General features: G+C 34.9%; 1 protein-coding gene across 8 annotated transcripts in view; it reads left to right on the forward strand.

Annotated features, from left to right (window-relative positions):
* LOC134541313 (oocyte zinc finger protein XlCOF6-like) overlaps nucleotides 1-24076 on the forward strand; it is a 258945-nt gene that overhangs the window by 228162 nt on the left and 6707 nt on the right. For 7 of the 8 annotated variants that reach the window (XM_063384710.1, XM_063384708.1, XM_063384705.1 and 4 more), the window contains 2 exons: nucleotides 4784-4864; nucleotides 12804-12918. In XM_063384710.1, the coding sequence (XP_063240780.1) occupies nucleotides 4784-4864; nucleotides 12804-12918 (196 nt within the window). Of the gene's footprint in view, nucleotides 1-4783; nucleotides 4865-12803; nucleotides 12919-21251; nucleotides 21395-24076 lie in introns of all 8 variants that reach the window. The other variant, XM_063384712.1, reaches the window with a different exon arrangement.

Below are 24076 nucleotides of genomic sequence, written 5' to 3' on the forward strand. Positions count from 1 at the left end.
TAATGTAGATATTTGCTAGCACTTTACCAATCCTACATCACTTAAACTCGATCAACAAATCTAGTGTTTCTTCCTCTCGTCGCGAAGGAAGTGACAGGTGCGTGACCTCACCACCCAATCACAAAAATACATGGAAAAACATCAGCCATTCTTGGTGCACGCGAACATCACTTCAACTAACTTCCTTGTCCTTTCTCACGACTCCTGAACTCTCTCTCTCTCTCTATAATTATTACAGACATGGCAAACTATTGCACCTGTTTGTTTAAACAAAGGGTTATGGCAAAAAAAAAAAATCAAGGAAATTATGTTCACATTCATTTATGAATTAAAAAAAACTCAAATGTGTGAAAGCACATAAAAAAATGTGGCCACACAAATAAACAAAAAAAAAATATCTAGTGGCTGAAAATCTGTAACTTAAAATCATATTGTATTATATAGCTACGAATCCTTACATTCATGTGTTCATTTTTCCAAGTGTTTTTTTTGGAATAGTTTTTAGTGTTTTTTTTCTTCATTTATATTATTCATTAAGCTATCTTAATTTATTGTATTCAATAGTGTGGTCCCAATGTTCAGTGTAAAAGTGTTTTATTTTTATAATGTAGTGTAACAACACGAGTAAATTGTAAACCGGCCTATTGCTGAATTTTGTTCGTGTATAAAATAAATAAAAATAAAATAAAACATATGACAAACACAGGAATACTTCTTAAATAGTACGAAAAGCTGGTATTTAAATGGTATCAGAAAACTAAACCAGAGTACACCTATCCCTCACTTAGCACGACTAATTCGTTCCTAAAAATGCTCGTGTTATTCAAAATCGAGTATTCTGAAGCATTAGTTTCCATAAATAGCAAGGCTAATTTATTTAATGTGTTTCAAAATTGTGTAGGAAAATATACTTTACGTAAAATAAATGCATAGAATAACATTCAACTATAAATACGTCTCACCAATAATCTTTATATGCATCCCATCACATTTTGTATGAGAAATACGACACCTCGTAACGAGAGATATGTGGTTATGTACTTTATCGTCAGTCAGCTGGCTGATTTGCCCGCCTGGGCGTGACCTTCAACTCACGTCGCGTACCTTTCCAAGCCATCCTTTGACAGTGAAACCGATATTATTGTCCGGATAGTTACATTTTAATTTTTCAAAAATAAAGTGGTTATTCACGTACCACCACCTTGTTCACACCAATCCTGCCTTGCCAATGATTATATTTGCATTGCAACAATCATTTAACAGTCTTTTCCATGTAAATCATCAGTTCATTTCTGTTCCGGTATCTAATGTCAAATATATTCCTGCTAGTACAACCAACAGCATCAGACCTATATAAAATTTTGATAAGAGTCCTTATCTCGTACGATTGTCTGCACAGTTGAATCGCTTGAAACTAATGTGCAATCAACATAAGCATGGCCTTCATGACAAACTGTGTGCTGTAATACTTCTAGTTTTGTCTCAAATACTTGAACAGGATGCATTATGAGTGATCAAGCACGTACAGATACCGGCAGCTGAATGGGCAGACGTTGCTTTTGTTTGAGTGAATTCGCTGCGATTGGCTAGACAGTTCACTGCCTGATCTGTAGCCAGGCGACAACGGTATGGCACGGCTGCATACGCACGGATGTAAAAACATTTAGTCCCTTATACTCCATAGCCACAATTTAACTTGCCACAGCTGATGTTTGTACAACTGCCGATAGCGTAGACAGACCTGCGCGCACATCTCTTTCCCCATGTTTGGCTAAGTGTATCCCACGGCACATCTGTTATTTACAGAAGTTGAAACAGACTTCGTGGTTTAGTGCTTAAATTTTTTTTTGCTTGCCGAGATTTTTTGCTAACTGAAATTTACAGATGTGCTATTCAAGACTGGGGCAGTAAAATTCACATCGCGCTAAATGAATCTGCGCAATCTGAAGACGTGCTAAGTGAGGGATAGGTGTACTGAATATGAGACAACTTAATAGCTCGTTAATTGAACTGTGCAGCAAGTGGGGAGGGCAGTAACCTGGGTCGTTACAAACTGATGCAAACCAAATAGTAACCAGTTGTTATTGTTAGCAGTGGTACTCAAGGTACTGCAACCAAGTTGTTTAAGAATCTGTATGACCCGGCTAAGTGAACGTGATCTGAACAATTCAAAGCACTCTTGAATAATTTTAGTTTTAAATGTAATTGGATTGTTTGATTTTTTTTTTATTTCATACTGCACTACAAATTTGGGCAGACGGGTTTATGGAACAAGTGCTAGAAAAAATTAAGTAATTTTTTTCATTTATTTTTGGAGAAATAGTGTTATTGCCTGCAAGTTGGTGCCAGGTATAAACTCATATTCAAAACAATACTTTTATCTCAGATATTTATAGCTTCAGTTCAAGAGCTTTCGAATTTTGAGATGTCAGGCAATTCATGAGAATTTGTGAGTTCACTGGCTTGGATAGAATGGCAGAGGAGTGTTGTAAAGGATTATGAATGGAGGCCAATGTTGTGGGATGTTCATGACACAGAATATAGGGACAGTTGCAAGAAACATGATGCTTTGAAAGGAATAAGAAAATAAATTTGACACAACAACCCAAAAATTATTTATGGTAAAACACAGTATGTGAAATCTGTTCAAAAGCAATTTAAAACGAAACTTTGGGACGTTGTGTACTTGGATTATTAATGTAACCTATGTGCAAAAAATACATATATAATTGAATGTACTTATTAAATAATTAAATAAAAATAATTATTATCCAATAAAATTATCAAAGTAGCTATTGTGGTGAAAATAAATATATGATTAAACTAGGGACCCGCCCTGGTTTCGCACGGGTTCAATGCTGATACTAAATATACTACAGGATGTCTTTATATATTATGCTGTAAAAGGCCATATTGATATATATGAAATGCACAATATATTTAAAGTGTATTTAAAGTGTGCTTAAAATTGCTTCGTAAATAAGCTATTATTTCTTGTAAAAAATAAAGGATAAAAAATGGTTGTTGTGGGTTATCCCTAAGAGATAGACATATACTATCTTGGACTTTTTTGTAGACCTTTTTAAGGTGTACAATATTGTAGTACATTATTTTGATCTATCTTGTAGGGTTCAGGCAGCGTTTGCAATGTAAGCGCAAAAAAAATGTGTTTATTTATGACATCACATTAGAAACCTCTAAAGTTATCAGTGTTTCTCTACTATATTATGCATGTATTATACATATAAACCTTCCTCTTAAATCACTCTATCAATTAAAAAAAAAACATAATCAAAAACCGTTGTTTAGTTTTAAAGATCTAAGCATACATAGGGACAGACAGACAGCGGGGAGTGACTTTGTTTTATACTATGTAGTGATGTACTTATAAAAATACTAAAAATATATACCAGCATGGTTTTAAAATCAATTTATGATTTTTTTCCTTTTAAATATGGCCTATTGAACAATATAATATGCCTTTGATGTTTTTTAGTAACCTTTTTCATAATTTTTAATTTAATTTTTTATTTAACTTCATTTTCATACATTTCTTCAGTTTGCCATTTTATCTCTTAGCATTGTTTTTACCATTTTAATGAAAATTCCTTTTATCCCTGTATAAAATCAGTGTTAAAATTTACTTAATTTGTCCTCTATTGGTGACAGTAGGTGGTTGAATATGTTCTTTATGGATATCTTTTCATTTCGGAAGACATGCTATCAAAATAAATTTATATTAATTTATAAAACTTGTCAATTTCTGCCAGAATCGATTGAACACAGACTTGGTAAGAAACGTGGCGTAATTTGATGTACATGGATTGTTAAAGGGTGTCAGTCAGTACAAAATGTTAACTATAGCCACCCCATCCCCCCCCCCCCCCCTTACCTTCCCTATTTCTATGTACTATTGTTTCATTACAAGTTGGCCCTGCTAAGCAACCCAGAATAATAACAGTTACATGATACACTTGAAAACATTTATAATATTAATATACAATGACTTTGAAATTTTATATTAAGTATCATTTGCAATGAAAGTTTTAATATTTAGTTGTTTGTAAAATAGAGTTTTTAAGCAGCATTTTGCTTTATTCTTCGTTGCAAAAAAAATACGCGGTAGGACACAACTTGCACACTAATACAGTTTCAGTTACCCATGATTTAATTTCACATAAAATTCATCGTTCTATAAAAAAAATTAACTGATGACATCACTTAAATTTTTAAGTGAAGTACATTATTTTGGGACAATGTCCTGAAGACTGATCACAGTCACCCTTGGCCTACGCTGACACCTGGGGTCAAATTTCTGGTTAATGAAATTCCAAAATAAACAAATCGGCCTGGTCCCGACCAGCAGACGTGATTTATTCCGTCACACTTCTGTAAAGAGATTCAGCGGGTTGCCAATGACGTGATCTGTTGGTACGACGATCGAATGACAGCTAGTTGGACAAGAAGTTGCCTTGCCTCACAAAAGGTAGAAACAAAGGGGAGGCATCCCTGTGGGGTAACTGCTCCCCGATGATGGTGACTGCAATGACGACTGAAACGTCGATGAATTATTCTCCAAGGACGCGGCTACAACCCAGAAGCCAAGCTACTTCAAGCTACAGCATAGTTACATTTTACCATCCATAAACCTGCCCCCAGTTATTGCAATAGTGGAACCACATGAGATGGAAATATATTTCGTTTAATTCTGTGTCGCCTCGTTTCATGCAAGAGTCTTCTGAGGCTGCTCATTCACGTGCCGAGTGATGTCTTGTTGTTTCAGCCGGCAGATGGAGACGTCTGTGTGAAGCAGGAGCCGAGCGAGCTGGGTTTCCCGCCAATCAAGGAGGAGTTGGATGGACCAGTGAGTAGACTGCTTTGTGCAGATGTGACTGAACCACACATGGTCTCGAGTCTGCTATACCCTTAAGAAGTATTATTATGAACATTGTATTTTATACAAACCTTATATTTAAATTGTTATATTATTGCTATATTGTTTAAACCGTTCAAACATTTACAAGTGGGTAGAACAATTTAAAAGTGGCTGCAATAATCGGTGATGAACAGCGAAGTGGTCGACCAGTAGAAGATGCCTCTTCCTCCTTTTAATGTCGCACTGACGCGATAATCCAAGACATCAGAACTATCACTGTTGAAATTATAGCTGAAAAAGTGTCTCCAAGTGTTGGAACTGTCCATAACACCATTCAAAATAAACTGCAATACAAGAAAACCTGCGTGATATGGTGCCGAGACAACGGAGATACTCACAAAGAAATGAGGCTTCAAGTAAATAAATAGTTAAAACGCTTAAAAGCTCGATGTTCCACTGAGAAATAAACTTTTTTTTTGGAACATGGATTCACTATTACGAACCTGAGTTGAGGAGACAAAGCATTGAGTGTAAACCTACAAGTTCTTCAATGTGGAAAAAATTCAAGAGCCAGCCATCAGCTGGTAAAGTGATGCTTACACTTTTCTGGGACTTTCAAGGCCCTATTTTATGCAATTTTTTTGAAGACCAACGAATAATTAACAGTAAATATTACGCTGATATGCGTAAAACAAATTAACGCCTATAATTCACATTAAACATCATGGATGTTTGTAAATCGGTGTGATTTAGCTTCACGATAATGCACGGCTGCATACAGCATAGATAACATAAGAAGGCATTCAAAAATTGGGGTGCGAGATTCTTCCACACCGTCCTGACACTCCACATCTTGCCCCCCTCAGATATTCTTTAAGGAAGCACTACACTGCAAAAAATTTGACTTCAACAAAGAAGTCAAGATTCAGTTGCAAATGCAGCTACAACAGCAGCCAAGGCAGGAATAATGGGATCGTCGTGCTGGGTCATTGAATAGTACAGTAGGCGCAGAATATCTAGAAGCTTGGGACACGTCACAGATTTACATTAGTGGGGGGTGCGACAAAGGAGGGAGGGAACAAGATGGGGAGGCAACCATCGAGTCTATATTGTAACTAAAAACATTGACTTCTCACCTGATCTATTCGCTGCTCGCTGGCAAAGGTGCGATGCCTTCCATTTCGTCGCTTGAATAACCCGTATTACAGTCGTCATCACTACTATCACTGCCGCTGTCATTGTCCACACCTCCTAGGTTAATAATAATGGGATAAATTTCTATGTCGAAACGTGCATCCTGGTCGTAGTACTCGTTTTCAAGTTTTTTCACGTGCTCCAGTATGGTCTCCAGTCGTCTGCCCCCATACTATTAAATGTTTCTTTGCAGAGCTTGTAATCTTATATATACTTTCCGAATGTATGCTAATAAAGTTTTAACATTTGCTGTGTGTTACGGCTGTGTTTCTCTAAGCATGCCCGGTAGCTTAACCAGCACGTTTCATAGTTACTCTTCAAGATAATGAGAATTTACAGAAAGTGATATACTAATTTTGTCAATAATATGATGGGTTCCATTTAAAATATGTTTAAGGTTGTGATGTAATCTTCCAGTGTGTTTTACTTTGTGACTGTAAGGAGTATAAATAATAAATTACTAATATGCGTTAGGAATTATTGTATTTAAGAATGGGTGTCACAGAATCTATATATGAAAGATTAGATAATATTACCAATCTGACACTAATATGTTAATTCCTTAAACGAACTTAAATAATTAACTATATGTGTTTGTTGGTGAGATTCCTAACAACCCAGTGTTTTTACTAAAACTGTTAACGTCGCAAATATGTTACATTTTAATAGGGTAATTTTCCTAAAATATATATATAAAGTAGACACATCACTGGGGAGGGACATCACACGATTCTCAGTCGGTAGAAGCTCGGAGTTCTTCTTCAGGACCACCAGGTAGTTCCCTCGTGGACTGCAGCTAGGAGGCGTATGCTGGAATGGACTACTAGACTACGGCTGGCTATAGTTGTTCTGGAACTAGGCCTCCACCAATCCAGTCGGCATCTGAAAAGTTGAAGTAATAGGAACGGTCTCACCGAATAGAAGACAGATTAATCATCGGTCTAGACGTTGGCTTGTCGACGACCCATGTTGTAGGTCGTTTAGGCAGGAACCATTCATCAAGACATCACATGGGCGGGTTGGAATAGATGAAATTTTAATAAATAAGCAAGCCATGCATATCACAAGATAGAATATCTATCGTCCATGTAAAACGCCGAGATATGTAAGAACACACAAACTAGCACCATGCCTTAGCTCATTTCACCATGGTCGACTATTACATTCTTTTTCCACCGTACACGGCCATCTTTTCTTTAATATCCTTATTGTAGCAACCCCAGGCGAAAAACAAAGAAGACTCAACACAGCAAAGTTAGTGATGTGGATTTGGTTATTTTGTCTATGACATAATGCTTGGTTCATGAACTGTAATAAAACTGAATACTATCCCAAGGAAATGTGTAGATCAAATAGAAACAAGCCTAGGAGTATGGATTATAACATTAAATCAAAAAGTGTATCCTGGGTTGTTAGAACTCAATAACATTTAAATATCACCTAAATAATATGTATATAAAACATGAATAATAATAATAATAATAATAATAATAATGACACAAATAATAACTGTAATACTCTGAGTAGTTACAAGCTGTTTTATGTCTTGTAAATTACATGTTACATTGTGCGATGCAACTTTGCCTTTCACTTTTGCCCATATATTTTCGATGGGATTTAAGTCAGGGTGATATAGTGGCAAACGCAGTGTTGTATGCCCGTAACATTTCAAAATTTCATCTACGGAATAAAGGGTTTGCTTCGGCTTATGCTGCTTAATAAATGCGTAAAGTGTTGGCTTGAGCATGTCATCTGCAAAAGGAATACCATGCTCTCGCAACCATTGTTGCATGTCGTGTTTAGTCGAGTTAGATGTTGGCGACTTATTTATCTTGATGTTGTGATACGGTTCATTGTCTAAAACAACAACAGTATTAGCAGGAATATTGGGTACAAGTTTTTCTTTTACCCACTTTTCGTAGTTTTGTTGATTCATGTTATGATGGTAGTCTCCTGTAGCCTGTTGAGGTTTCCACATCACTAAGGCATTAGGGACAAAACCATTTTCACTGCCAGCATGAACCATTATTAGTCTTTGTCCTTTAGAAACATGTGTCAACAGGCCGTGCGTCGAGTCATCACTCCAGGATTTCTGTTGCACATTGGACAACAAAACATAAGACTCGTCCATGTACACAATATTACGATTTTCATTTCTGAAAGGGTCATATATTTCTCAAATACTCAATTCGCTTCTGTCGTATATCAGACTTTTCAATCAAAATGAGACTTAGTTTTTCGCCACCGAAAACCAAACCTTTTTTAAATTTTCTGTAAAGTTGCATTGTAACCTTGGTAATTAATGTTCTGTTGCATTTTTATTCGTATTTTTTCCACTGTAGGGACACATTTTTCAGTTACATAAAAATTATATACAGTTCTGCGAAGTACTGCTTGGTCAAAATTATCTAGGTCGTATTTACACGTCTTCTGTCTCTTCTTATCAAGCGTAACGAAAGAACGTTCTTCTCCGTTCTACATTTTTGCTTCCACGTTTATTCTCTGCACTGGGCTACGAGACACGCCAGTAGCTGCAGCTGTCCTCAACTGTGCCTTTTCTTTTGGAATAGATGGTTCCACAGTGTTAGCTTCATTCCCCATAAATGACAATACATTATAAATTATTTCACGGGCTTGCGAATGCAGTTTCTTCCCCTTCACCGTCGATAATATCGGTGGCATCTTGATAACTAAACCCACAAATAATTAATTTATTTAGCCACGCGCACTCGAAAGTGTTTCATAACACACGTATTCACAAGACGAAATTAACACTAGTAACAATAATTATAAGACAAAGTATATTAAAGTCCGGACCGATTACAGTAAAACCACGTTTAATATAATTTAATCACAACACCAAAAGCAGATAATGTAGCGAATTCAGATGACTCTAAGCGCAAACAAAATCTGGTCCAATCTGGTTGAATCCTGCACAGAAACTACAGAAAGAGGTTTATATTTTCAGGTCGGATAGCATGAGCCTAACCCAAGCGCTCTGCGCATGCGCAGTCACAAGGTCAACCCCCTCCAAGCGCCTGCTTGTCCCGGCCGTAACGGTCACTCAGGCTTCTAGATATAATGCGCCAACTGTAGAGGCTGGGAAAATTAGGGGGGACGAGTCAGACAAAGGTTGGATGGGAGTGTACAGGAGGAGAAACAAGCTTAAGTTCTTGCAGCAGAGGAATGATTGGAAACATTAATAATGTTGGGAAAAAAAATAAATTTCGCGAAAACTACTAGTTGGCAGCACAATTGTTTCTTAAAGTCTACTATAATTTTTTAATTTTTTTTTCAATTTTAGAGACACACTGAAGGGAACAGAAGCAATTAGTTTACGATCCATCAATGGTAAAGTAATTAGATATCAGACATAATGACCTAACTGCTTTGCTACAATATCAGCATAATGGCATTTTTGCTAGTTACATATATAGTGTACAAATCATATTTATTTATTTATTTATTTATTTATTTAAATTTGTTACATGCCCACCGACAGTCTTGAGACTTTAGAGGTGGGCACGACACAAAACAAGTACAACACAAAACAAGTAAAAACAAACACTATCACAATAACTAGAGACAGCACAGGATAAACACAAAACATGAAAACAGAAATGATATAAATACCAAAAGGACAAGATAACATGACACATTACTTAGCGAAATGTTAATTACATAATTATTAAATTATACACAAAATATATATATAAAAAAAAATGGATAATACAAAATATAACATGTGAGTAGAGGACAAGTTAAGAGGATAAATTTTTAAGTTTAGACAATTGATTATTATTGTGATTCCTAACTAATCTGTATATTATGTCATTAAAGTTATGTAGAGTACAATATGTTTGATATAAACGAGAATTAAATTGTGGTATTTTTAACCCAGTGGTTTCCAGGAGATAAGTACAGTTAATTTTAGCGTTAAAACAATTTTCAACAAACAGAGAATCTAAATATACTCTACGTGCACCAAGAGGAGTTAAAGTAGGTGAAGGAAGGTTTTTTAAGTTTATTAAATTAATTAATTTTGTTTGTATACTTTCTAGTTTATTTGCATCGGCCGACTTTATGTCATTCCAGATTACTGAACAATATTCTAATTTGGACCTTATTAAGGCAAAATACAGGGAGAGAATTGAGTCTGAATTGGTAGCATAAAAAGTAATAAATTTGATCATAGCAAGGGTTTTGCGGGAAGACATGTATAAATAGTTTACATGATTATGGAAAAATAATTTAGAATCTAAAATAACACCAAGATCCTTAATTGTTGAACATTTCGTGATTACAGAGTTTTCTAAAATATAATCAAAATTAAGTGGTTGATATTTTCTTGTAAAGGATATAACAAATGTTTTGTGTTTATTTAGTGTAACCAGATTAAATTTACACCAATTGTTTACTTGGGAAATGTCATTTTGTAATAAAATACAGTCATTCTGTGTTATTATATTCCTAAATATTTTTAGATCATCGGCAAAAAGTACTCCTGTAGAATGGTTGAGAATTTGAGGTAGGTCGTTTATATATAAATTAAAAAGAAGAGGCGATAATTTGCCTCCTTGAGGGACACCAGAAGAGATACTAAACAGGGAAGAATTGTGGTTATTAATTGTAACATAAAAACTTCTATTAGTTAAGTAATTAGAAAACCAGTTTGTAAAATTTTGAGTTAAACCAAAGTTAAATAATTTTTTAAGAAGTATAGAATGGTTCACAGTGTCAAAGGCCTTGGCTAAATCAAAATAACAGGCATCCACTTGCCCTCTGTTGGTAACCTCTGTGTATAGGATTTAAAAAAGTAAGCAAGTTAGTGGTGGTCGATAAACCTTTCCTAAAACCATGCTGACTGTTCGATAAACTGTTCTTAAGCTGGAAATTTAAAAATCTAAATATTATTTTTTCAAATATTTTAGAAAAACCATTGAGTAGAGAAATAGGCCTATAATTGTTAACATTCTGTTTAGAGCCTTTTTTGTGGATAGGTATCACCTTAGCAGTTTTCCATTTCTCCGGGAAAACAGAGGATTGTAAACTAAAATTAAAAATATGCAGCAAAAGAGGGACTAATAATTCAGAACAGCCTTTTATAATAAAATTAGGTATGCCATCAGGACCAGTAGATTTGGATGATTTCAACGATTTTATGCACCATAATACTAAACATTCTGAGATTGTGGGCACAGGAATAGATACTAAATGTATATTGTTTGTCACAGGTTGTTGGATACATGTAGAAGGTTCGTAGACACTGGAAAAATATTTAGTGTATCCATTGGCTAGTTCAGCGGGATCATTCGTGATAGTTCCATTAATTTTTAGAGAATGCTGTTCATAAAAACCATCTTTCATTAGTTTGACATATCGCCAAAATTTTTTAGGGTTAGTTTTAATATAATTATTGGTATTTCGAGTCCATTGAATTTTGTCTCTTTTTATTAAATATTTCACTAATTTACGATAATAAGAGAAAAGTGAATAGTAATACGTGTTGTTGTTTCTTTTATAAAGCTTATGGAAATGCTTCTTTGACTTTAATGCTTGAATTAACTCACTGGTAAACCAAATTGGAAATTTAGATGATTTTTTGTTTGTCATTGGAATAAAGATATTCATATTTTCAACTACGCAATTGGTTAGTTGGTCAACAAGTTCATTTACATCCATAGAATTATAAAAATCTGACCAGTCATGATTTTTGATGGAATTGAAAAGACCGAGAAAATCACCTTTTTTATAGTTTCTAAACGTTGATGTAATGTTGGAACTGTTTTTGAAGGACTCAATCTTGATGTTGATGTTTAATGCAGGATGATAAATATCTTCTTTGATAAGAACATCATAAGCCTTTGTCACTGAACACAGCTGTAGATTGGTTAAACACAAGTCTAAAAGATTTATATGAGTTTGAATATTGTTGCACTGTTTTAGACTATGTACAGATATAAAGTTAAGTAAATGGCGCACCTTAGTGTTAATGTTCATAGTCGCCTGATGGAAAGGGTTAAGATTAAGATTATTCCAATCTATACCCGGTACATTGAAATCACCGAGTATCAAAATGTCATCTTGAAATGAGGAGAGTTTATCTTCTAAAAATTCAAAATATATGCGGACAAACTCTGCCGTTAAATCTGGAGGTAAATAGATATTTCCAATAATTAAAGATTTGCTAGAAGATGATTTTATTTTAAACCAAACTGCTTCAACACCAGGAAAGTCAAAAACAACGTACAGTTGAACAGAAATAAATTTCGACTTTTTAACAGCAGATAAAACACCACCGCCTCTTGATTTATTGGTTTGTTCAGCATTTCTGTCATTTCTAAAGACATGGTATTGGTCTGTGAAATAGTGTGACGTAATGCTATTTGCATTAAGCCAAGTCTCAGTTAGGCAAATAATATCGAAATGTGAGCTAACAATATTATCATAGAACTCAACAGACTTAGTCCTTAATCCTCTGACATTCTGATAGTAGATATCAAACTCCTTAATGTTTGACGTTAGGACGTGAGATTAAAGTGCTCCTCCGGACACCAAGGATGCTGACGCACATACATTGGTTGATGCACGGCTAGGAGTGGGCCGTGGCTGGTTTTCTAATAGTCTTGTAGTGTACTATTTATTTTGGCAGGTGTGTTAGTGTTCAACTTATATTGTCAGGTTTCTAGTATTTGTGTAGCAGATATGCTAGTAATATGTGGTTGTGTTGCAGTGCGAAGACAGCTGGCAGCCAGAACCCGGCAGTTCCTCTGCCAGCCAGGACTACACTCTGTGCAAGCAACAAGTGAAGGAGGAGATAACTATAGAAGAGCACCCTATAGCTGCAGGTACTTGCAATACTCTATACCTACAGTGTTAGGCAGGTTATACTGAGCAGTAGCTAATACATAGGTCTGTGTGTGTGACACCTTTTGTGAACATATTTGCTCTCTCTCTTCCTCTTTCTCTCTCTCTTAAAAATCTCTCTGTGTGTTTGTGTGTGTCTGTGTCTGTCTGTCTCTCAAAGCATAAACACACACCCAAAAGAAAATGTACATACATTGAAATTTGCCTATACAACTCACCTAACACAACATTACACTTACTTGAACTGTCATTCTTTTTGCCTGAAAAAAATTGAAATACAAATTAAACACTACCAACCTATGTTAACCAAGACAGAGCTATACATTTGCATGCAGGGTAACAGCTGTCAGCAATACAGCACACCCGTATCCAACTTTCAGGATTACCTACATCTAAAGTTTTGATGTGCTCCGCTAGATCGCATCCAAATGTGCTCGGACGGACGCGTTGCAGTCTGTCTCAAAACACAATTCTGTTAAAATCTCTGAACTTTCTTAATTCAATAAACCATTTCACTAAAAATTGTACACTTATTCCAGAATTAAAATACCATTTATTTAATAACCTATTAGTTCCAATTATGCTATTTCAAAATAAATTACTCTTAATAAAGTAAACACAAAAAAAATTTATAACGAATCACGGTTAAACATGCAATGTAAATGTAAACGTAACATATCTTCTTACATACTTATGACATACTTTGTAGTTTACTGTCCTCTGAACAAAAATCCAACTAATACTTTTTCTTTAAGTCCTTACCACTTTTGTGAAATAATTTTAAAGTTACTTAAATTATCTTAACAAAATTGTACGTTAAAATAAACAAAATTAATTCTACGATCGTAAATCTCTACAAGTGCTTATTAACCTACAGCTTTTAAATTACCTTTAACTAAACTAAAATGACTTCAATTAACCTATCATATACTGTATATTAAAATTAAAACATATTAAAACTTACAGCTACTGGCTTAAAATTACACTCCAACTGTCCAACCTGACTAACAAAACATATACTGACATGTAGAATCCTAAAATTTACTGAAAATAAGCAAACTACAGTCAAACCTCGATTCTACGTACACTCACGGCTCTCCAAAATTTGTCCGTACGACCGAGTTGTACGTACGAACCATTGAGGCCAAATTACGTCCATTTGTGGCTACCCCCGCCCCTAAAACCTTTTTCCCACCGCTGCCACGGGAAATGAATTGCCGTTGCCGTGTCTATACACGGCACGTACATGTGCCTTTGGCAAACAAGTAAATTTTTTACATGTACGTATGTTTATTATGCTGGAATTAACGCATAACATATTTGCTCAAATTAAAAATTATAGTGGGTTCTTTATAAATGTAGATAAGATTAGCTAGTAGGCCTAAAAACATCATGAAAAACGTAACGTTTATAGGCTGCAATGAGCATTTTAAATCGCAAAATATATATATTTTATAGAAAAGTTTATTTTATTTCGTATTTTTCCATAAGCGTAATAGCTTTTTTCTTGCTTCCGCTCATGATGTACGAAATGCGTGTCCAAAAAGTAGCAAGGGTCTTCAAAAACCAAAGCAAAATAAATCCAAGTAATGAAACAAAAAATCTAAATCCAGGTGAAATTCATTGCCAAGTCAAGAAAAATAAATCCAAAGTAATCCAACCAAAATCCAAATCGTAGTCAGTTAAGAGTAGCAATAAGTCCGAGTAGTTATAGCACGAGACGATCTAAAATGCACGAGGGAAAAACGTAAACTCAGGGAGGGGACACTTCATAGAGTATAGCAAACACATTTTTCTAGTTGCTATACAGCGCTTTATCCAACATCTGAGCACAAAAATTATAATCAAAATACCACGTTGATTAAATAATTATTACATTTGTTTTAACATTTTATCAAATTTATGGCATAAATTGATATTGTTGAAATGAAAATAATATATTTATTTACTTAAAAGAAAATAAACGAGTTTTCGTTGGCACGTTGAACCACTTGTTTATCCATCAACACCATAATTAATGGCGTCGGCGTTGAATTAAGCAATATTAGGTTTAATAAAAAATTTCTAAGGAAATTTTGTTTCAATCATGTTGAAATAGTAATCTCGTTAAATAATATCAATGATTTCATGAACTGCTTTATAAATCACTGTTATGAAACATGCCTGATTCAGCTACGTGTTGTGTTAACTACTGCTACAACAAGAGAAGAGATAATAATAATTAACTTTACTTTAAGTTTCCGCTTGACGAAACTAGGTATGTGTAAATTATTAAAACGAAACAAAATAAAAGTTTTGTGTAATTAAAATAGTGATGAGCATTTTGTTTTCATGCCCTACAGAATTTCCTCTTTTTAGGTAGTGTGTAGTCGCACATTGAGGACAAGCACACAATACATAAATACTTAGGTACTGTTCTAAATGTCAATGAGTCTCAAATTCTGCTCAAACTTGCTGCTTATGTACTTTAATTAGTCTAAATGTTTTGTATGAATTTTATTTTTAGGTCGAGAGGGAGGTGTGGGTAAAAATTTCGTATTGCGTATCCAAGTCTATCCCTTGATACTAATGGCATTATCCTGTGGTAATGATTCTTGCTGTTTTAACATTAATTAAAACAGCAAGCATCATGTGCCACCGGATAAATCATACAGGATCAAGGGATAAACTTGGATAGGTGATACGGAACAATTACCGAGGTGAGGGTTGCGAAAAAATGAAGCGTCTTATATTTTTATGTTAAAATTACGGGTTTTTTTTCTTAACAATTTATTGCTACACACGTGTCTTCAAGAAGTGAAGATACGATAAAGATTTGTACTTTAACCTAATCCATAAAGAATTAGATGCCATTGGTAACAGCTTCATTTCAGTTTTTGTGGAAAAATTGTACATTATAGGCAGTTAAATTAGCCAGAAATACACATTGCCTGTGTTAATGATTATATACTTCTGCACGTTTTTTTATGCATTTTGTTTGCGATTTGTAATGCAATTCGGTAGGTACCTACGAAAATCCTAACCTTAACTTCAATCAACGTGATTCTACTAGAACAGAAATTATTTCTGGGACATAAAAAAAGGCAGCAATTTATTATAATCCGAAAATATGTTACATGTTATGCATTTTAACAAATGTTATGCTACGTAAAGAAAACATTTTTAACCGAAATGAGGTTAAGGCAAACACTGTCCATAAGGTAAGAAATTTACTTATTGTTTTAAAAATATTGCTCTCCTAAATCATTATATGTTACGTTTACCGATATTTAGTTTAATGATTTGCTTATAAGGGTAAAAAAAATAAAATCAATATTTTTATAAATATTAATGCATGCACGAAACAAGTCACAAGCTCGCCAACATTCAGTTGAAGCTGCAAATTTCCCTACTATTCAAATTAGTGTTTTAAGCATATTAACTGCAAATTGTACTTTCTAGGATCAATGTTGTATTTAAATTAAAATTTACTTATAATTTGAAACGTAAGTCTTACTCCAGAAGGTACTTTATCTCGATTTTAAGCCATTGCAACTTCGTTTTAATGTTTGTCAAGTTTGCGTTTTTGTATAGCAACTAGGGCATTTCTTAATAAAAAAAACGTAGACCTGCAATAGCATTGAGTGTCCACTCTGTACTAGTACTTTATTTACTCTATGCGTAAACTCACGAATGTATAGAGGTGGGTCGAAAAGTATCAACCAGATATTTTGTAACTGATACACGCCTGTATCAGGTACTGCAAACGAGTACACTTGAAAAGTATCAAGTACTTTAGTATCAGTTTTTGAATTCACCTGGAACAACACCACGGCCAATGTGCGCGTGCGCAGAACCCGATCGCAGATGACGGTCACTTGGGCGGAGCTTGTGAAAGGGGAGGGAGCGGCACGACGAATAAGGGATAAAGGGAAAGAATGTAGGGGAGGAAGCGCAGGGGAAGATGTTGAAGGAGAGGTGCAGAGCGAAATTGTTACGAGTCGTTTTGTTTATTGTCCCACATCAAAGTATGCTCAGTGCGCAGTGCGTAAACCGTCTCGTTCAATAATAAAACTAATGAAATTTTAATATTAAAAAGTACATTAATACAAGATATAATATTTATATTTGTGCACCTAACAGCTATGAAAATGCAAATAAATTCTCAGTTGACACTAATAACAGATGTAATCAACATATGGACTTTCTTTTTTCGAAAACAATTAGTAACTAGTGTTTTCGTACATTAAAAGTTTACGATTTTATCAAAAATAAAAAATAAAAAAAAACAGATAGGTACATTAGTGAGCATACTAAATCAATAGACATTTGAGTTAGGTACATCAGGCAGATAGCAGTGCCAATATCGATAAAAAAAAAAAATTTGCAAGTTCAGTCACTATTTAACAAATAGTATTGCATTATAACTCAGTTTTTGTTTACACAAATTACACTTAGCAAACTCATTATTTTCCGTGAAAAAATTCCACACAAATGAAGTCTATTTCTTGCACTTATCCATTCCTTATCTTAATATATATAAATCTCGTGTCACAATGTTTGTCCTCAATGGACTCCTAAACCACTTAACCGATTTCGATGAAAATTGGCATTTATGTGTAATTTTTTCCAACTTGAGAGATAGGATAGTTTTTATTTCGATTAATGGTCTTAATCTGATAATTTTAGAGTTTTCTAATGTGATGTATGTATGAGTTGGCAGAAAATCACCACGGCAACGACTGTAGCATTGTTGATGCTTCATTCGTCTCCATGGCAACGACTATTTCATTGTTAGTGTAGTCCTCATCACTCATTAAATACAGACCACCAATTTTTAGATATATACAGGTAAATAACTATACACTGGTAGAACAAAGTCGGTCGGGATTTGAAAGTGATATAAATTATTCAAATTAAGAAGACAATTACTAACTACATCTGATTTCTAAAAAGGTCCAGTGAACTCTTTACCAAGTCAACCGATTTCGATGAAAATTGGCATTTATGTGTAATTGTTTCCAACTTGAGAGATAGGGTAGTTTTTATTTCGATTAATAGTCTTAATAATTTATAATTAATAATAAACTGATTATCAATGTTGATTGGTGTTTAAGCCCGGGAAACAGTGGGTACTTCGTTTCCATGACAACGTTGCGTGCTTGAGAGTCGGGAAACCATCGGTGCTATTCGTTTTTTCTTCGGTACATTACAAAGCATTGTATTAAGTTTTTGTCAAAATTAATTAATTTTCATTTTATTTCATTTATTATAACTGTAAATAGGAGATTTGGTCTCATTTTTTTCCCATTAATACAACCGTGCGAAGCCGGGTCGGGCAGCTAGTTTCACTATAAAGATTCTAACTACAAAGCATGACAGCCCGCAACAATGTACATGGTAATACACGGCCAGGATGAACTGCAGTGAATGTTGAACTGATTGATACTGGCTGTATTAGGCGGGCATGAGAGTAACAGAGGTAGAGAATTACCGGGCGTGATAAATAATGTATCAGATTCTCCTTCCGGTCGCACGTTCCTGGTACCGCTACTGCTAAAACTGATACAGAAGTATCAGATACATGTAACTAGTACTTTACTGTATCAGTATCAGGTTGGAACAGATACCGAAAATTGCTGTAACAACCCACCTCTACGAATGTATGAACGTAACAGGAATATTACGTGGCTTGTAAGTTCTGATACTGTATTTATTTCATAACTTAGCCGAAATACTGGTACGTATGAGATATAATCTTCACAAAATAAAATGAGCGGTGTCTTGTAACTGTTTTATACGTATTATAATTTAAGAAGTATTACACAGTTGATGCATATTTTTTAACTAACCATTTATTTCTGGGGATTGTAAATAATTAATCATTGGTATCAAGACATCAAGATGAACGTAAACTTGAACATGTCACGGCAGCGAGAAAACTGGTGCGTATACCAATAAACTGGTATTAGAACTGGACAAAACTGGAACACGGGCGGTGGAGCTTTTATTTTTTTCCGCTAAGCTCGCGTCTATTGGCTGGCTGCTGAAGGAACGTCACGAGTCTGGGCGGAGCGTAGAGTGAGTTATACTGCGCATGCGCAGCTCAGGGAACAAAGAGAGCCAGCCGGCGGCTACGCCGCGCCGTAACAACAGCTGACCGAGTACAATGACCTTATCCGCATACGGCGCGCTATCGACGGTAAATTTCCATCAATTTGCGGCTTTTTTAAAAATTTTTACTGTGATGCAATGTGTATGTAGCCCATATTTGATATAAACGCTGCATGTTACAACTGTATTTTAATAAACTTAAACGTATTTCTTACACTTTATATATTTTTAAACTTTTTTTTAATTTTTTGCCTCATTTTTCACGGTTTCTGAAATATGTACGTACGACCGAGGTGTACGTACGAACCGGGGGCCGTACCAGCGAGATTTGACTGTAGTATACTTTTTTTAACTTCTACTCTTTAAAATAGTGCACTGTTTTAACGGTTTTGTGCTACACAAACTTAATAGATCAAATAACTAATTCTTTTTATTAACTTCTACTCTTTTACAACACACACTCTTGTTAAATGTTTTCTGCCACATGAACCTTCTAGATCAAATAACTTAATTAATCTTCAGTAAATAACTACTCTAAAAAATTAATCTTAATAATATCCATCTCTCACTAGAGGTATAACTAGGGACCACAGAAAATGGTAAATAAAACTGGCTCATTTCGGTGTAAAAAAATGACAAAAGCGGTGTAAAAATAAGCAAGCGGTGCAAAAAATTGGTGTAAAAATAAGCAATCAGTAGACCCAAAAAAATTGTGAAAAAATTATGCCATTGGCAGTGTAAAAAAAACCTCATAGCGGTACATATAAATGAGGAAAGCTGTGTTTTCAAATATGTTATATTGTACATAAAAATACAATTATAAATAGCTGTTAAATTTTGTATGTGAAAATTTCTTTACATAAACAGGAAAAATGTAAAAACTTAATTAAATAATTCATTCGATTAAACATTGTTATACTTTTTGATTACAATAATTCATATATGATACCTTGGTACTACTCATCTCAAGAAAATACTTATTCTCACATGGTACTTTGGTACAGTTTTAAAACCTGTTTTGTAAGTCAGTATTTTTATACAGTATCAAAGTGATGTCTCATTTTGAAAAAAAAAATTGTTGTAAACTAAAGAACACGGGCTTTACAAAGTAAAAACATTTGAGATATTCCATTAAAAATCCTAAGTTACAATACACAGTATTTCAATATCCAAATTCAATTATAGTCTATCTCACTGTACATACTATAAATTCTCCTCTGCAGGTAAGTTTGGTTGGTACACAAATGTGTAACAACAGTTACCATAGTATCTTTCATAGGCACTACAAAGTAGCAGACTCTGCCGTACATCGGCCCACTTTGTCTGTCTGTCGTTTCATCACAGCGTGCCTTACTGCTTCCTTATTTTCCTGGCCAATTTTTGGGACATAAGTTTCTCCAAGAGTGTTGGCTGATGGCAAATCCCCTGCACCTTAAATGTATACATATCTTACAATATACTAATAAATAGGTAGCATTTATAAGGTTATCGCTGAAAATATTAATGGGCTAATTTACTCAAAACAATTCTGAGCCAAACCTAACCTAACCTTTTCAAGATTACTGCTGGATTACAGAGTCAAACCATCAATAAATCAGTCAAAAATATCTTGTACTGTGCTCACCATTTCACAGTGCAAACCATACTATGTATGTGTTTGTTAATCTGAGGTACTTGCATATTTATTTGAAGTAAAGGTAAGTTGGGCCTAAAGGTAAGTTAATCGATAATATTGTAGGCCTACATATGCTTATGAACTTTTATTAGAGGGGGGAAACATTTCTAAATAAATAAGGCTATTCTCGGTTCACTGTTACCTGAGTTTTGGAATAAACAAAGCCTCTTGTAAACAAACATTTTCATTGGCTGCCGGCCGCAGCGCACATTATTCGTGCGCAAGAAATAGTCCCTTGGTTACGTACCATTTGTAAGTATTTTTACACTGCCTTTTTTGTAACAATTGTTATATAGCATTATAGCGTTTCACCATTAATAACCAATACAGTTTAATGTGTCTGCAAATATTTACTTACAATTATGTTAGCAGACTCTGTGTGTACAGTGTACAGTTGATGCCCGGCGCAACAGTTGTATTTCGGATTCGCGCGCGCACGGTTTGTTATGGCTGACGCCGGACAGAGTTTTGTAAAGCACAGAACGGGAAAGCCTTTGAAAAGTGCACAGAAAACTATTGTGTTGAATGTTTTTAAAACATTTTCAGACAAATATCCGGATTCGGATCGTGTGAACGATATCGCGAGTTTAGCTGCGGAATTTACGGGTGTTTCGAAGAGCAGTGTGCTTCGTGCAAGGAGGAATTGCAGGACACTGGGACATTAACAACTCCCGGGAAGAAAAGGAAACGTGAGTATCCTGTTATCAAAACTTGTGATGATTTTGTGAAGACGGCTATTAGTCGTAAAGTGCATAGTTTTTTCTTCGCAAATGAACCACCTACGCTGAACAAAGTGCTACGGTGGTTCTTGTTATATTACTTCTCCGTTATTTTATTAGCACCGACTGTACTGAAGTGTGTGTGTTGCAACTAGTGCTTGGCGCGCAAGATGAATTCAGCCTATCACTTACTGACACGGCACAGTGATACGACGGTGTTTGTTTATTTCAAAACTCAGCTAAGAGTGAACGGAGAATAACCTTCAACATGGGTGTTAAACCATTCCCTCATAGCTGGATGATCAGCTTTTTCCAAAGGAATGTTAACTTACAGCATCATAATTAACAAAATCAGAAACAAATTCTTGTTTTCTGCACTTTCAAACTTGTTTGCTTTATTTACACTGCTGCCTATCGAGATTTGTTTAGACATGGTAGAATGCTTGACAAAATAATTGTCTTTTTTTGTTTTGTTTTGTATGTGTCATTTGCCACATGTTTTTTGCACGTGTCTTTGCGTGTCCAATCAACTCGCACGTTGCAGTACTTGCACATCATAATTTTGTTCCACTGATCAAAAATATAAAATCATCCGATTTCATCTATCTTTCGCGATCAAACATTGTCGAAGTTTTCGGCATCTTAGCCATAAATTCAATTGTATCACAAAACTTACAAAATGTGGACGGTAGTTGTAAACACTCATAGATTGTGAACGCAAAAATGACTGCCATCTTAGCTCCATGCGATTAAATTAGGTTAGAATAATCGACACCAGTGTGCCTTGCGGCAGAAATGACCATTATTCAAAACACGAAAATTGTGGACAGTCAATTTTGTTATGTTGGTAGTGCGCACATATTGATTGTTGACATTTGTTACATTTTGTTTTCATTTGCGATGGCATTATTTACTTCTTGTAAACAGAGTAATAAAAATACGTGGATTTCAGTAACGTGTCAAAACGAAGATAATATCACGGCACTAGTCTTTCAGTCTATGTTTATTTCATGCCTATGTTTATGATCGCCATTGGCGTAGCTGTGTTCTTAAAGTTTGGGGGGGGGGGGGGGGGGACAAATAATGATTTTGATGTCATGTAAACCCATTCCCCTCCTACTAAGACGGGGGATCCGGGGGTCCTCCACTGAAAAATTTTGATTTTAAAAGTGCAAAATAGTGCTTTTTAAGCAGTTTTTGTATCTAACCATTGGATACATCGATGTTAAAATTATTATTGTTTCCTTAAGATAAAATTTGATGAGTGAAGAATTTAGCTACAAATAAAGTTGGGCGGAAGGCAGGGAGGGCACAAGCCCTCTTTTTTTACTCGAATGGAATTAAATAGTATTATTTTATAATCATAGTGATATTTTTATAAATTATTTTCTACAACTAATTCATTTACTATATTTTCAATCGAAATTAAAAAACATGTACACTTGGAAACATTAAAAAAATTGTTTACAATTCATAAACTTTGCCTTCTTGTCCACATAATAGGCTACATCTTATGTCATGACTACTTTGACTGATTTAAAATCTCCAGCACACGTCACTATTCGATACCTTAAATAACACTGCACATTTTTTTTTGTATTAAAGTCTTTCTGCTGTACTAGTGCCCGACTGCCTGTAGCTCGTTATCGTTTACCAAACACATGTCCCCGTCTCTCATTCTTACTTATAAATTGAGACGCGATGACGTTTAAATCAAGTACGTCCAGCTCATGTTGATGAGCATGTAGTAAGTACAGCTACATCACATTGTTGTCTTGCCTGTGTCATAGTTGATCTGAAAAATTAAATTTAATGGTAATTACTTTCCGACACATGAAAGTACAAATACAATATTTATTAAAGCCAAATAATTGTTTTGAGGTTTCACTAAAAATCAAAGATACCTACCTGAGATAAGTTTTAAGCCTTCGTAGAGAGCTGAAACTTCTTTCAGCTGAACATGAAGAGCTGGGTACAACAAGCAGCAATCTCAAAACCACTTCTATATTTGAAAACAGCTGCCTAACTTCTAGCATAGAGTTCAGTAGTATTTTTGATACATCCTTACATATTTTGGCTTATGCTTCTTCAAAAATAGTTCAACTTCAGTCTTCAGTAACTGAGAATTCACTTCTGGATAACTTGCTAGCTCGTTACAAATTTCTCCCTTGAGCAAACAGTCTTCCAGCTTCTGCATTTTCTTTATGCCTTCTTGATTTAATCTGGAATGCAGCCCACTAACAGCAGAATCGACCATCATGAAGATCTCTCTGTGGAAATATTGATCAACGGTTGTTGCTTCAAAAACATCTGCTCGCCCGGTGAAACGTTTCGGTGGTTTCCTTTGTCTTGGTAACTGCAACTCTTTCAAGTTGTGTTCTGTAGTAAAACTGTTTACCTCAGTAAGTATATTTTGAAATTTCACTTCAGATCTCATTTTGCTGATTGAGTCTTCTATCAGAGTAACTGCTTCCATCGTTCCACTAAATAATATGCTAAAACAGTCTTTTGTCTTTTCATTGTCGATAAAATGAAATGTTAATGCACACGTAAGTAGTTTGACTCTACATCTACAACTCTTTGGTCTACTGCTCAACACATGTTTCTACAACACTACTCCTTACACCCAACACGACAACAAAATTGCGAAAT

This window comes from Bacillus rossius, chromosome 18, assembly GCF_032445375.1.
Source record: "Bacillus rossius redtenbacheri isolate Brsri chromosome 18, Brsri_v3, whole genome shotgun sequence".
Lineage (NCBI taxonomy): Eukaryota > Metazoa > Arthropoda > Insecta > Phasmatodea > Bacillidae > Bacillus > Bacillus rossius.